The sequence below is a fragment of the Lytechinus variegatus genome, chromosome 13 (genome assembly GCF_018143015.1).
Source record: "Lytechinus variegatus isolate NC3 chromosome 13, Lvar_3.0, whole genome shotgun sequence".
Taxonomy (NCBI): domain Eukaryota; kingdom Metazoa; phylum Echinodermata; class Echinoidea; order Temnopleuroida; family Toxopneustidae; genus Lytechinus; species Lytechinus variegatus.
In genome coordinates this window covers 27,298,079-27,310,884 of record NC_054752.1, presented here as the reverse complement: position 1 = coordinate 27,310,884, position 12,806 = coordinate 27,298,079, and the positions used below count along the sequence as shown (strand labels likewise).

At 36.5% G+C, this 12,806-nt stretch overlaps 1 protein-coding gene across 1 annotated transcript in view; it reads left to right on the top strand.

The window, feature by feature from the left end:
* Positions 1-7,737: 7,737 nt before the first annotated feature.
* LOC121426368 (cubilin-like) overlaps positions 7,738-12,806 on the top strand; it is a 40,178-nt gene continuing 35,109 nt past the window's right edge. The window contains exon 1 of the mRNA XM_041622650.1: positions 7,738-8,426. Coding sequence (XP_041478584.1) covers positions 8,328-8,426 — 99 coding nt within the window. The 5' untranslated portion in view covers positions 7,738-8,327. The remainder of the gene's footprint in view (positions 8,427-12,806) is intronic.

Below are 12,806 nucleotides of genomic sequence, written 5' to 3'. Positions count from 1 at the left end.
GCTGAACAGTCCATTTTCATAATTAGCTAAAATAATAATGATAATTTTCCGACCCAGTTGGCTTAATTTTACTGCCTGCTCAGTATGATTATCACAGTGATTTAAAACATTATCCAAAAAAAAAAAATAAATAAAATTTTACCCAATTAGGTCGAATGGGAACATGTATGTTTGCTGGTTTTTTTTAACCTCATATTAGGCTATTTCAATGCAACATTGCGCAAAATTTACAACATATTTTTTTGTAAATATGTATTATTTTTTACCCAACCAACATGCATGTTCTAATTTTACCCAATATTGGGTAAAACTTTTTTTTAAGTGAACGTAGGCCCCATTATACATGATATATCAGTTTGCAGAATCTGGATGTGATATTGTTTTAGCATTAATTTAACCCAACACCATTAATTTTGTGCGATACCATAAGTTGATGAGAATAACATAGTCATACGAACATCATTTGGTGTGTGTGTGTGTGTTAGCAGACACCTGACCCTGAATTGCGTCTACACGACGGTAAAATGTGAACCTTACACCGAAAATACACCTAAACGGTGTAAACCCAACTACATCCGCACCAGTCAAGGATATCCTTAGTGGCGAACGGGGGGGGGGGGGCTTGGGCCGGTTCTTGTCCCTCCCCCCCCCAAAAAAAAAGAGAGAAATATATATATGAACAAGACAAATAGAGAAAAGGAAAGAATGAAGGATGATTTTATTTTTTCAATTTTATGTCAAAATCTATCTTTTTTGATAAAAATGTCGAAATTTTTGCTCGCTCGCAACTCTTTATAAATTTGACGAGATACGCCATAAAAAATCATGTAAGAAATAGGCTGACCTTTATTTGTCGATATTATTGCTTTCATCATTTTGCAAACGAGTTCCAATCGCTTCTCTCAACAGACACTAGAAATCTGAATTGCTCGGCCATTTTCATTCACTTTTACAAAACTTAATCTAGACATCTAGCAGGGGCGGATCCAGCTTTCGCCAATAGGGGGGGGGGGGGGGGCGAAAAATATTTTTTAGGGGGTAGTCCTAACTGAAGACTGAAGTTTTAAGTAGGCCTATATGTTAGTTTTTATTCTTATAAACAAGATAAATTATCTCATGTGGTCTTAATATATAGTGCGAGCGCGAGCTAAAATTCTTTGTTATTTCATGTTCTTAGAACTGAAAATTCTGAGCAGATTTTATAATCATTAACAAAGATAAGTATCCAACTAAGCAATGCGAGCACGAAGCGCGACCCGAAATTTTATTATAGTAACGTGAAAAGGAAGTCAATTAGGACTGTTTTAGTGATTAATGAAGAGGATACAAGTATCACTAATTAAATAATGAGAGTGCGAAGCGCGAGGTCAAAATTGTTGATATTCCGATCTGAAAACTGTACAGTCTAAGCGCGTTTTTATTCAAATAAAGAACAAGCTGTTTATCTCAAACAATTAAATGCGAGCGCGAAGCACGAGCTTAATTTGTTGATATACTGACATGATAAAGGAGCATTTTGACAAATTTTGGAAAGAATTTCCAAAGAAGATAGATATCTCACAAATCAAACAATGCGAGCGCGCAGCGCGAGCTGAAAATTTTGATAAAACAATTTATGTAAATCAAACAAAATAATGAAAGCTTGATGCGCGAGCAAAACAATTTGTGTGCAAATTGATTTCAGAACTGGATATATGAAGTGTCATTTAATCCTGTTGAATGGGATTCATTACACAGGCAATGCGAGCGCGAAGCGCAAGCGAAATTTTTATATAAAGACTATTTTCCAATTCTTCCCCTCACCTGTTTCTTGTTTCCTTTCGGGGTCGGGCCGGTCGTAATTACGAGGCTTTAAATTGCACATCATGGGTGTAATATCTCTTTCTTACTTTTCTTTCTGTTTTTCGTAGTTTCTATCAAGATAAAGAGTACACTTTTTTCTACAGGTTGTCAAAAAAAGGGGCGGGGCCGGCTCGGCCCCCTCCTGGATCCGCGCCTGTCTAGCATGTCTAGATCTAACTTAGATCATTGGGCTACTCCTCCCTGTCCACTAAGTCGCGTATTTGGTATACATAGACATCGCATTGTGATGGCGTACCCATGCATGCAACAGAGATGCAATTACATTGACACTTTGCCGTGTGTTAAATTGGCACAAGTGGCGTCGCGACGCGTCAGTAGCGGCATGCATTCGTGGTACATGTTATTGTATAGAGTGGCCGACAGAGCTCGAACAAGACAATTGTGACGTCACACATGAATTTTACCGCGTATGTAAGTGATGGGGAAAATGAATTCTAAAACGGATCAGGCCATGTGCTTTCAGTTCGCGAGTAACCACCAGCGAAATTCACTTGAATGCTAGAACTATGATTGAGTACCTCATGATCACGTGATTTACTTTTGACCAATCCTGAGCAAGATTCTTATATTATGGCATAATAATATGAATCGTTTATACTTGAGTGAACTTGCAAAGTCAATTCGCCACTCGGAAAAAGTAGCAATACCCAGACCAATATTGGGTTGGCCTAAAAAAACACCCAATAATCCACATTTTTCGACCAGCGGCTTTGTTTTTAATGCACTTGAGTTGTGCTCGCACATCTAGATTTTGCTCGTTCAGGGTAATTGTGACGTCGCAAAGGAAACTGGACCCAACATGAAAAAAATTAACAGTCGAACATCATATAATAAAATACAAAAGAACAAGTGGGGATGTGACATCATCAGCCCACCTAATGAATGTTCATGACGACTGTTTTCACAAAATATTGCTAAACTTAAAAATCCAGTAACTTTGTTATTTGTTTTCCGATTTTGATGAAATTTTCAGCATTTTGCTTAGTGAATTCTACTCTATTCGTCAAGCTATACATACTTTCAGCCCGGACCATCCCTTTAAAGTCTCCTTTTTAACTTTTGGTAAATCTCCAGAAGGCAAATTACAGCATACCAAGGAGAGCGCAGTTGACCAATCAGAAATAATCTCCCAAGAGATCCTTCTTATATGATAAAATACCAAAAACATCAAGTGAATAGGCGATTTTATCGTTTGTGCATGATAAAAATGTTCATGGGGGGGGGGGGGGGTGTCTTTCCTTTAAGCACATTTGTTTAATGGTTGTAGTGACATTCCATTTGTAATTATACAGTACAATGTGGAAAGAATCATAATAAATGTTGTATTAGTTACGATTTTACCCTAAGCTTCTCTTGCGTTTTCAATAAAATATTTGTTGTACTATTATCATCCATTACTGAAATATAGTATTACCAAATATACTTTGATTTTATGCAGAAGAAAATAAAGGTGAGGAAAGTACGCGAAACTTTAAAATGTCATAATTCTATATTTTGCTTTAAATTGTGCAAGATTATGCTTACTTGACCTATCTCTTATCATTTAAATCAAGCTTTCGTGTGGTTGGCTTGCCTCTGAGCCCTTTAAGTACCCGAAAAAATAGGTGGATGGTTGACACTGTCAATTTGATCTATTCTGACCATATTGCCAGAGAGTATGCAAGGTTAGCGATTTACAAGATCGTGGTGATCCCTGACGCACGGATGGAGGGCTCGTGGGGACTATGAACCCCCCAAAAAATGTTCACGACCGAGAAAAAAGGAAAGAAAATGAAAGAAAAGTAAAGGAAAACACGTGACATTATATTATGAATATTTTGAAAAAAATCCATCATAAAATTGAATTTCTGCATTACGAAGGTTTAAACAATTGTTCACTCGCTCACAGCTTTGTACAATGTTGCACACATTACGCCTCTGGTGGTGATCCATTTTTCAAACGCCCTTGGCTTCCTTCACTCCTTGTCCGATTTTTATCAACCTTCCACCATTATGTACCCCTTTTCAGACAACTCATTTTATGATCACGGTTGGATTCCCTTTTTTAAAAAGTGACTACATGTCGACTTTATTCAATCTTTCCGATCGATACAGGCAAATTGTCAGATGCTATTTTCTCGATTTCCGGTTTGGTTGACGCCAATGAATAAATTCAAAATTCAAATTCATTTATTTCACATCTCTTACAAATAGAGGACAATTCATTGCGGGTTAATCTAATAGAGTAAAAACTACAATGACAGATGTACAATTTAGACAAAATGAACAATTGAAGATAAAACATTTAAGGAGAATGAAACCGTTGAAACAAGATAGCTTGTGTGAGAACAGAAAAATCAAAGAAACAGATTAACGAAAGTTTGAGAAAAATCGGACAAATAATGAGAAAGTTATGAGCATTTGAATATTGCGATCACTAATGCTATGGAGATAGCAAATTGGCATTGCGACAAAGATGTGTGATGTCACTTATGAACAACTCTCACCATTACTTTAGTATATATTTCACTTGAATTGCCTCTTTTATCACATCTATCCATAAATCATGTATTCTTTCTACATGAGGGCATGTAATACATATTTTTAAGAATACATCATGGATAAAGAGTTTGTATCATCATAAGAAAAAGCAAAAAGAGACATTTTGAGGGTATTTTATAGTCCACCAAAGGGAAAGTTGTTCATCAGTGACATCACACATCCTTGTCGCATTGCCAATACAATGCAATATGAGGATCGCCATAGCATTAGTGATTGCAATATTCAAATGCTCATAACTTTCTCACTATTTGTCCGATTTTTCTCAAACTTTCTTTATTCTTATTCTTTGATTTTTCTGTTTCTACACAAGCCTATTTGTTCCAAAGGTTTCATTCCCCTTTAAGTATGTGAATGGGATGTGAGGGAGTAACAAAAAGCCATTGGCCTAAGATTCTCCCTTTTTACATTAATTACTGATAATAAAACAAAACAGTATCTTCCAATCAACTTTTGAGATTGGAAAACAATGATCTCAAAGATCAAACCAATTCAGTAAACTGGTAGAACAAAAGAACAGCAATTAAAAGCAAAAAAAAAAACCCAAACAAACAAAAAACAAAGATAAAAAACATAGAACATAATTGACCAGCTTATTCAATGAGTAGTACAATTATTTAACAGGTAAGATTTTCATTTTCTTTTGAACGAGTTTAAATAATGTTTATATAACTTAGTGAAGACAAAGTAAATGATCACGATGACTAGTAGAATTGGACTGTTGCTATCATAAACATTTTAGCTTAACCCCCTCACCCCCCCCCCCATTTTAGATGTGCGTCTTTGAGCGGTTTTATCCCTGGCGTACACAGTAAAAACGCTATTTAAGATTTTATACAAAGATATTTACTATATAAACCTTACAGTATTTGTTTAAACGTTTAAACAATCATGTTTAATTAATGAAGATTAGATATAGAAAATTAAACGTTGTTGCTTAAGATTTAAGCACTTGTTTAGACTGTTTAAACAATTATTGTAAGGTTCATATAGTAAACAGCGTTGTATATTTTTTTTTACTGTTAACAGATGGGGCGGCAGTGGGGCGTGCCCCCCAAACAAGTCCCACCACAAAAAACAAAATGAAAGAATGAGTAAAGGGAAAAAAGGGAAAATAAAAATAGTAAGATATGTTATTATCTGAAATGTAAAAGTCTATAAACAAACATAACATATTATAAAAAAGGTTAACAAATTTTGCTCGTTCGGTTCACTTTCTCGGATCTAATAAACATTTTTTTTAACAGTGGCCATTTTTTACCCCGTCTAATTCTTTGGATCATTACGCTACTGGATTTTGTAAATGGAGGTGCTCTTTTTTTCTTGACCTCAAAGTCTTAGCTTTGATATTTTTTGGCTGCTCAGTTGTTCTTTTTACATTATCATTATTTTTTCCCTAATAAATGAATTGATATTCAATCAATGTACGCTATGTGGAGTTTGCAGACTGCATATAGCCTCGCACATGTCAAAGATCTACAGTTCTGTTATGTTTTCAATTTATAAAAATGGGTCTACTGATGCGTGTTATAAGGGTTATTTTTCATTTCGCTATCGAAATCTACAGACACTGTGCCAAGATTTAAATTGTCACAATGATTGAATAATGAAATTGTTATACATTGCGCACATTGTGAAAATGCAATATGTCACGAAACAGAAAGGGGTGAAAATTGAATGCCGAAATGTATGTCAAGGTCGAAGGGAAGGGAAAGAGACACTAGCCATGCTAGTAAAGGCGCAAAAAAATATCCATTATAAATTTTCAGAGACACCAGTAAAATATTGCTGTTATCATCATATTGCGCGAAAAGCAGTAGTAGGTAAAAGTTAGAAGTCCATCACTGTTTAAAATGAGTGTGTGCGTATATAAAAAAAGAAAGGGTAACATATATTTTTCCTTACGTTCAAGCCAGAAGAAATTATTTCAATCGATATATATGAAAATAATGCTACCCGTAAACAATAATATTTATCTAGGCAAGTATGTCTTTAAAGGAAATATCCGAAGATATCAAAGTATCAGCATGAAGTATGTCATTTTTTTTTACTTCAAAATCACTTTTCGGGTAAAGACTTAATAACGAGAGGCGTCAATGCTGGAGAAGCAGCGGAAGTGGGGGAGGGGGGATTGCATCCCAATCAAAATAATGGAGGGGGCATATCTATTTGCCCCCACGTTTGACAAGTTGAAGAATGTACACTACAAATATATATTTACAAAAAAATATTGTCAAGCACTATAAATACACCAAACTTGACATAAAAATACTAAATTGTATTTTTTTAAGCGCAAAAGTCGCCGCTCAGAATGCACCGCAAATTTTGGAAATTTTTTTTTCATTTTCCCTCCCCCCATTTCGAAATATGGATCGTCACTCCTACCACAAATATACTACTTCCAGATCTGGTAGTCGTATAATTCCACTTGCAACCTGTTGTACAAAAGTATTTCATTCATATTGTTGCACAAGTAGAAGTTAAAAAAAAGAGAAGAAGTTGAATATACCAATCATTCTACAGCTGACCCAGAGGGGTTGTCAGTAATAAAGTAAAGTTACATTACTTCGCTTCCTCCGTCTGCCAGGGGTTCAACGGTTGCTTAGTGAAGAAACCCAACCAAGAAACTAATACCAAGTTTAATCACCTATTACCCACTACGATTTCCTTCCTGTCATTTTTTTTCTCATAATTTTAGCCAATATCAGCAAAGTGGAAGCCGACTACGTTTAGTCCATTGTCAAAGTTCTTTTCAGAAGGATCATGAGGATATTTGATAAATTCATGAAATCAATTCTAGTTATCCTCGTTTTTTCTGACGATATCATTCCTTAACATCATTGTGGGTTTTTTCATCTCATTTCGATCCTAAGAATTCTTCCCAACAGCTGACATGTAGATGGGGGTATCGGGGCACTGGATCCCAAAAAGTTCAACCACCGAGAAAAAGGCGAAAAGGGAAAGGGAAGGGGTAAAATATGACATAATTTCTGAATAGTATGTAAAGATCTATTACAAAATGACATTTTTTTCAATTGTAAAAATGCTAAAACTTTTGCCCTTTCACTTTGAATGCTGCCAACTTTTCAGCAATAAGCCATGTGTGGCACACACATTTTTTTCCTCTTTTTTTTTTTTTGGGGGGGGGGAGAGTGGGCTCCATTGTGTCGCTGTTTTCAACCATGTAGATCGTACAATACCATTCTAATAGTTAACGGCTTATTTGAAGACTAGCTGTGATAAAATTAACGACGAAGCATCATCTTTGCGACTGGGATGGAGTCATGGAGATGATGAATGAAGTTAGTCTGTGGACGTGTTACCACATCACCAGACAGTAACTGATGTTGCGAGGTTGATGCTTCTCCGGTTTGAGACGGACGGAGAATTCGACCAGGAGAAGGATTATCGGAACATCCTTAGTTGTACCCAGAGAAATCGGGGAACAACATCACCGCTCCTGACCCTTTTCTTGCTCCGGTAATCAGGAGGAGGATAGGTGTTGGCGTGGGATCCGAGGACACGACGTTGGGTGGTAGAACCGTAACTTTTTTTTCCAAAATAAAAAAGTTTATCGCTCCCGAACGTCTGCCTCTGTTCCGACTTCGCGGAAGTTTGAGGCGATCGTCTTTTTTTCACTCGAGTATCGTCAGGCGAAAAGGCCATTGCCACTGTGATCTATCCCCTGTGGGTTTGTGCTGGGTTTTCAAGCATACGTTCGTCAAAGGGAGCTGCATTCTTGACACGTCGACACGAGACCGGCAAACCCAACGCCGTCTCGTCACCGGCGGTTGCCAACATCTCCATCGATTTGATCCGATATCTATCGATCAATCAATCAATCAATCACCTGAGCGATATTCCGTCGATTGTTCATCTTTTGTTCTTTTTAACTAATAACTTGAGGGAAAATCGAGGAATCCACGATGAGGACTTTAATGGTGATTTGTTTGTTGATGGTAGGCTTGGGCTTGGCGTCCGCCAAACCTAGACCACTCTTCATCGACGAATTGATGGATGTTGAGGTAAGCTAAAAAAGCTAAATTTAAACGAATTGCAATATTCATTTGAAGTTTTAAAGAACAAATGTCGAATTAGCTAATCATATTTTAAGAAGTTAGTAGAGTTACCCTTTACTTAAGGATGTTTCAATATACGTAAAGTTCGACGACTCATTCTAAACAGCGGGAAAAAGTGATGACGAGGAGCAAAAATTCTGATTGCCGTATGCTATAACATTTCCATTCGCTATACGACGTATCGTTGTACATTGCTTCAAGTTTAAGCCAAGTTTCATTGAAATTATCGCATGAATCTATATCAAAATTTTGGTTAAATAGCTTGTTATCATACCTTTGTGCCTCCATGTATATGCCAACGTGTAGAGGTTTTGGGTATCTTTTGAACTAAAGATGACAAAAGTGACAAATGAGGTCAGAAATGATATTTGTCATTTCTGCCAGGGGTTATCTTAAAAATAGTCTTGTGATTCAGGTAGGAACGGGATGCTTTGATGTTGTCTTGTTTTAAATGTTTACAAGAAAGGAATGTTATGTCCCATCTGCCATTCCCCTTGGCAGGTGACCGAATATTGGCGGGAATGTGTTTTTTCTTTGGTATCCAACATGGCGTTCTTCAACTGAACGTCAATCGGCAGCGACTCAAGTTCAGTTTTAATTGTCATTTATTGACTGAACAGGTGTGATTTCAACTTGCCTTAGCAGGTTGTTAAGTCTCCCCCCCTGCTCCATCCACTATTCCCCCACCTCTATCCCTCTCTCCGTCATCTTATTACCCCCCCCCTCTATCTCTCTCTCACTCTCTTATGCACAAAATACACCCATTTTATTTAGAGGCTTTAAACAATGAAATAAGATTCGCTTTTTTGTATTTTGACTGCAATGCAGCCGAAGTAATCCTAAAATGTAAGGGGTTGATCTTGCGGGATTTCGAAAATGGATACCAAATGTTCAGTTTCGTTCTCCAAGTAACAAGGTCGATGAGGGATCAATGGCTTGTCGGTGGGTTCATTATGGCCGTCGCTCGTGCGTGGATTGACTCCTGACCCCGGTTGCACGGGAAGGGATTTACAACAGTTTGCAACTCAATGTGGCATATCGACGCAACACATGTTTTTAAAATCCAGTCCATTATGCCTACAGAGTGATATTTGAACTAATGGTCTTTCCCATCTTCACTTTATTTCATTATTCTATTCTTTTTGTCTTTTCCCCTTGTCACTCCCACATGCGCACATTTTTGTTTGTTTGCATGTATTAATAAACTCGTAACGAAATATAAAATACCCAGGCAATCATAACGAAAAATGATAGCAATTACATAAAACAATTTTCAAATAATTAAGAATTTTAAGGTTAAAGCATAAACGCACAAACTCCCCTTAACGCCCAATCTTTGTAGGCCTGTATGGATAAGGTGTGGTTTATAATTGAAATTCAATCAACTGGCTTCCCACATACATAAACACACACTTCTACAATTAATACCACGCTCGCACCCACCCACCCACACACACAACCAGACACGTGTAATAATTTAGCGGTAACCTTTACAAGTAGAACGTACTTTCCATTTGTGTCAATGTAACTTTATGATGTTACATCAGCAACTCCTTTTTCATTCCGTTTTCTCAATCGTTCATAAAACACTGATACCTGCATGAACCCACCCTGGCAACCCCGCACAAACACTCACTTTCATTTAGGCTATAAGTATCAATTTAATTAGTTTACAATTCTGTTGATTAGAACATTGACGATTATTACATAATGTTCTACGGCGACGCGTCACGACGCATTGGTGTCAAATGAGGGGATGCTTCTAAAATTGGTCGCTCCGCTCTCTCGCAAACATATTTTATGAATATTTTACATAGTTTAGACTAAAGTCGGCAAATAGTTAAGCATCATTGGGAAGCATCATAATGTTGTCATATTAAGACCGGGATTAAGTTAGAACCTTATAGGGACATTCCCTAGGTATATACTCTGAATTGTTGGCTAAAAATAATAGCACACATGTATCAATATCATAAACAGAATTGTTGAAATTTGAGTCGGAAAATTTGTGGATCGTACAGGACTGAATTTCTCGTTAAAACTGGGTCGTCTGACTCCCTCCCTGGGGAGCAAAAGGCCAACGATAAATTTAATTTAGGTATGGAAGGCTGTGCGGTTCTATGGTTCGTCGTAAGGTGACGAGTTTTTCGGCATGGGAAGCCCGCGAAGGGCCAGCCGAACTCAAAAGCGCTTAGTCGACAACTCCTATCCATTCATGTTATGTGGTTAACTTCAGGGACTTTCCTTGGTAAGTTAAAGGGCCAGCTTTAAATTCATTTCATTTTGTTTCGCTCTGTTTTATTTCTAAAATCTCTTCTGCATGATACAATCCTACAAAAGAAAGTTTCCTAAGTGTAATATGAAATGCAATAGGTAGGCCTGCGTTAATCTAATCGGCCCTATAAGCAAAATATCTTTAAAGGTCAAAAACAGCCTCACTAAAAGTTCAGTTGAATTAAACGTGAAGTCCTATAATAGTAACAAATTCATCAAAATCGAATGCATTTCTTTTTCAGTGTGACTTTTAGGTTTAATGGTGGGATGCAAATGGGTAGGCAGATGACGTCACACTGTCGGAAGTTATACAATAGGCCTTTTATTCATTATTTGAAATGCCAAATATTTTGCTTTTTCCTCAAATGATTTAAAAGGGATTAATTTCGGAAGATATTAATTTTTAAACAGTTGAATGTTGAATCAGTGAAGAGTTTATTCATCCCAACCTATCAATAGTGAAATATTTTATAGATATCATAAAATACAAAATAGAGCGAGCGCGTGACATCGTGACATAGGCCTTTGAACTACCACACAAGTCTTGTGGAAATAGGCAAAACCTTTAAATGTCATTAATTTCTTAAATAAATGTGCATCTGTTTGGATTAAAATACACGTGTTATTCATTTATGATTTTGCTCCCTATTCGTTCAAATCAACGTGTTGTTGAGTTGGACGACGTCTTTAACCATTTTTGAACGTGCAAAGAAAGAATAAGACAAAGAACTTCGTATTCTATATTTTGCAGAAGTACTGTGATAAGCAGTTGGCTTGAAATCATATTTGCTCCAATTGTAACTCATTATTTTTTTCACTAGCGATGTTGATGATGAATGACGACGATGATGACGATGATGATGACACTAATTATTGAGGCAATGATGGTGATTAAAATAATGATGAACATTTCAGCCTAATCGCGATTCTGCAGAATTATGATTCGAATCATGATTCTTGGGTAAAAAAAAGTGGCGCGTAAACGCACCCTATGTATACTTAAAGGGCTAATCCAAGCTTAAAAATCATGTGACGTGAACAGATCACATAATCAGATCATGACCGAACGCAGCAGGGGGAGGGCAGTCCCCCCCCCCCCCCTCCCGAATATTTTCACAAAATTCACCAAAAATATGCATGAAATACTTTAACATCACTTTGCAAAATGTAAAAACACAAGTGACATGCTCGATCGCTTTTCTCTCTTGCTTTCTGTTTTTTTCTCGAAAATTTTTACAAAAGATAGTGCATACGACATTGAATCAGACAAACAAAGTACTGAAAATTTCATCTGAAATGGATGAGAAATAATCTGGGACTTAGAATAGAATAACAAAGTTATGTCGATTCAAAGTTTTGCATTATTATGGTGAATCAGTACCATTCATATCCTCTTGAAAATCCATCAAACTAGCTGATGATTTAATTCCTCCAATAATTATTTTGTATTTTATTACATAGAATGAAGTGTATTCAAATTTTGCCCTAACGAAAATAAGAATAGTTTTTTTTTACAGACTTCCTATGCAAGATAATCATTGCTAAAATTCATGTCCTTAGAAAATGTGTTGTGAAATAGGGCGGCTACATGTACGAATATATGAGATAACTTTCTTTTTTTCGTGAAATAAAAGGGGAAAAGGAAAATGGCTAAAATATCAGCCCACCTATTGTATATTCATGTCGTCAGGCATAGGCCTATAGCCTATAGACCCATTATTTTGGCTTATAAAATGGAGCTTTAAAATGTAATTTCTTTATTATCCTTTATTGGCTTTCGATAAAGTTATTTTTATTGGTATGCTACTTTATTTTTTTACGTCAATGAAAGACTGTTTATGAAAGTTTAAATCAAGAGAGTTTCGGAATCGACATTGTAATTTGGTAGGGCTTGTATGATCTCCATTTTGTAGCATATTTCATATTCCCTAGCTTCTTAAGCCCTGCGAAAGTATGCAGTGTAATGCATTAAAATTGCTTAAAGAAACAAAATATGGAGGGGAAAATCGAAGAACCACTTTCTCGTGTCCTTCGCTTTGAGATCCAACTGAG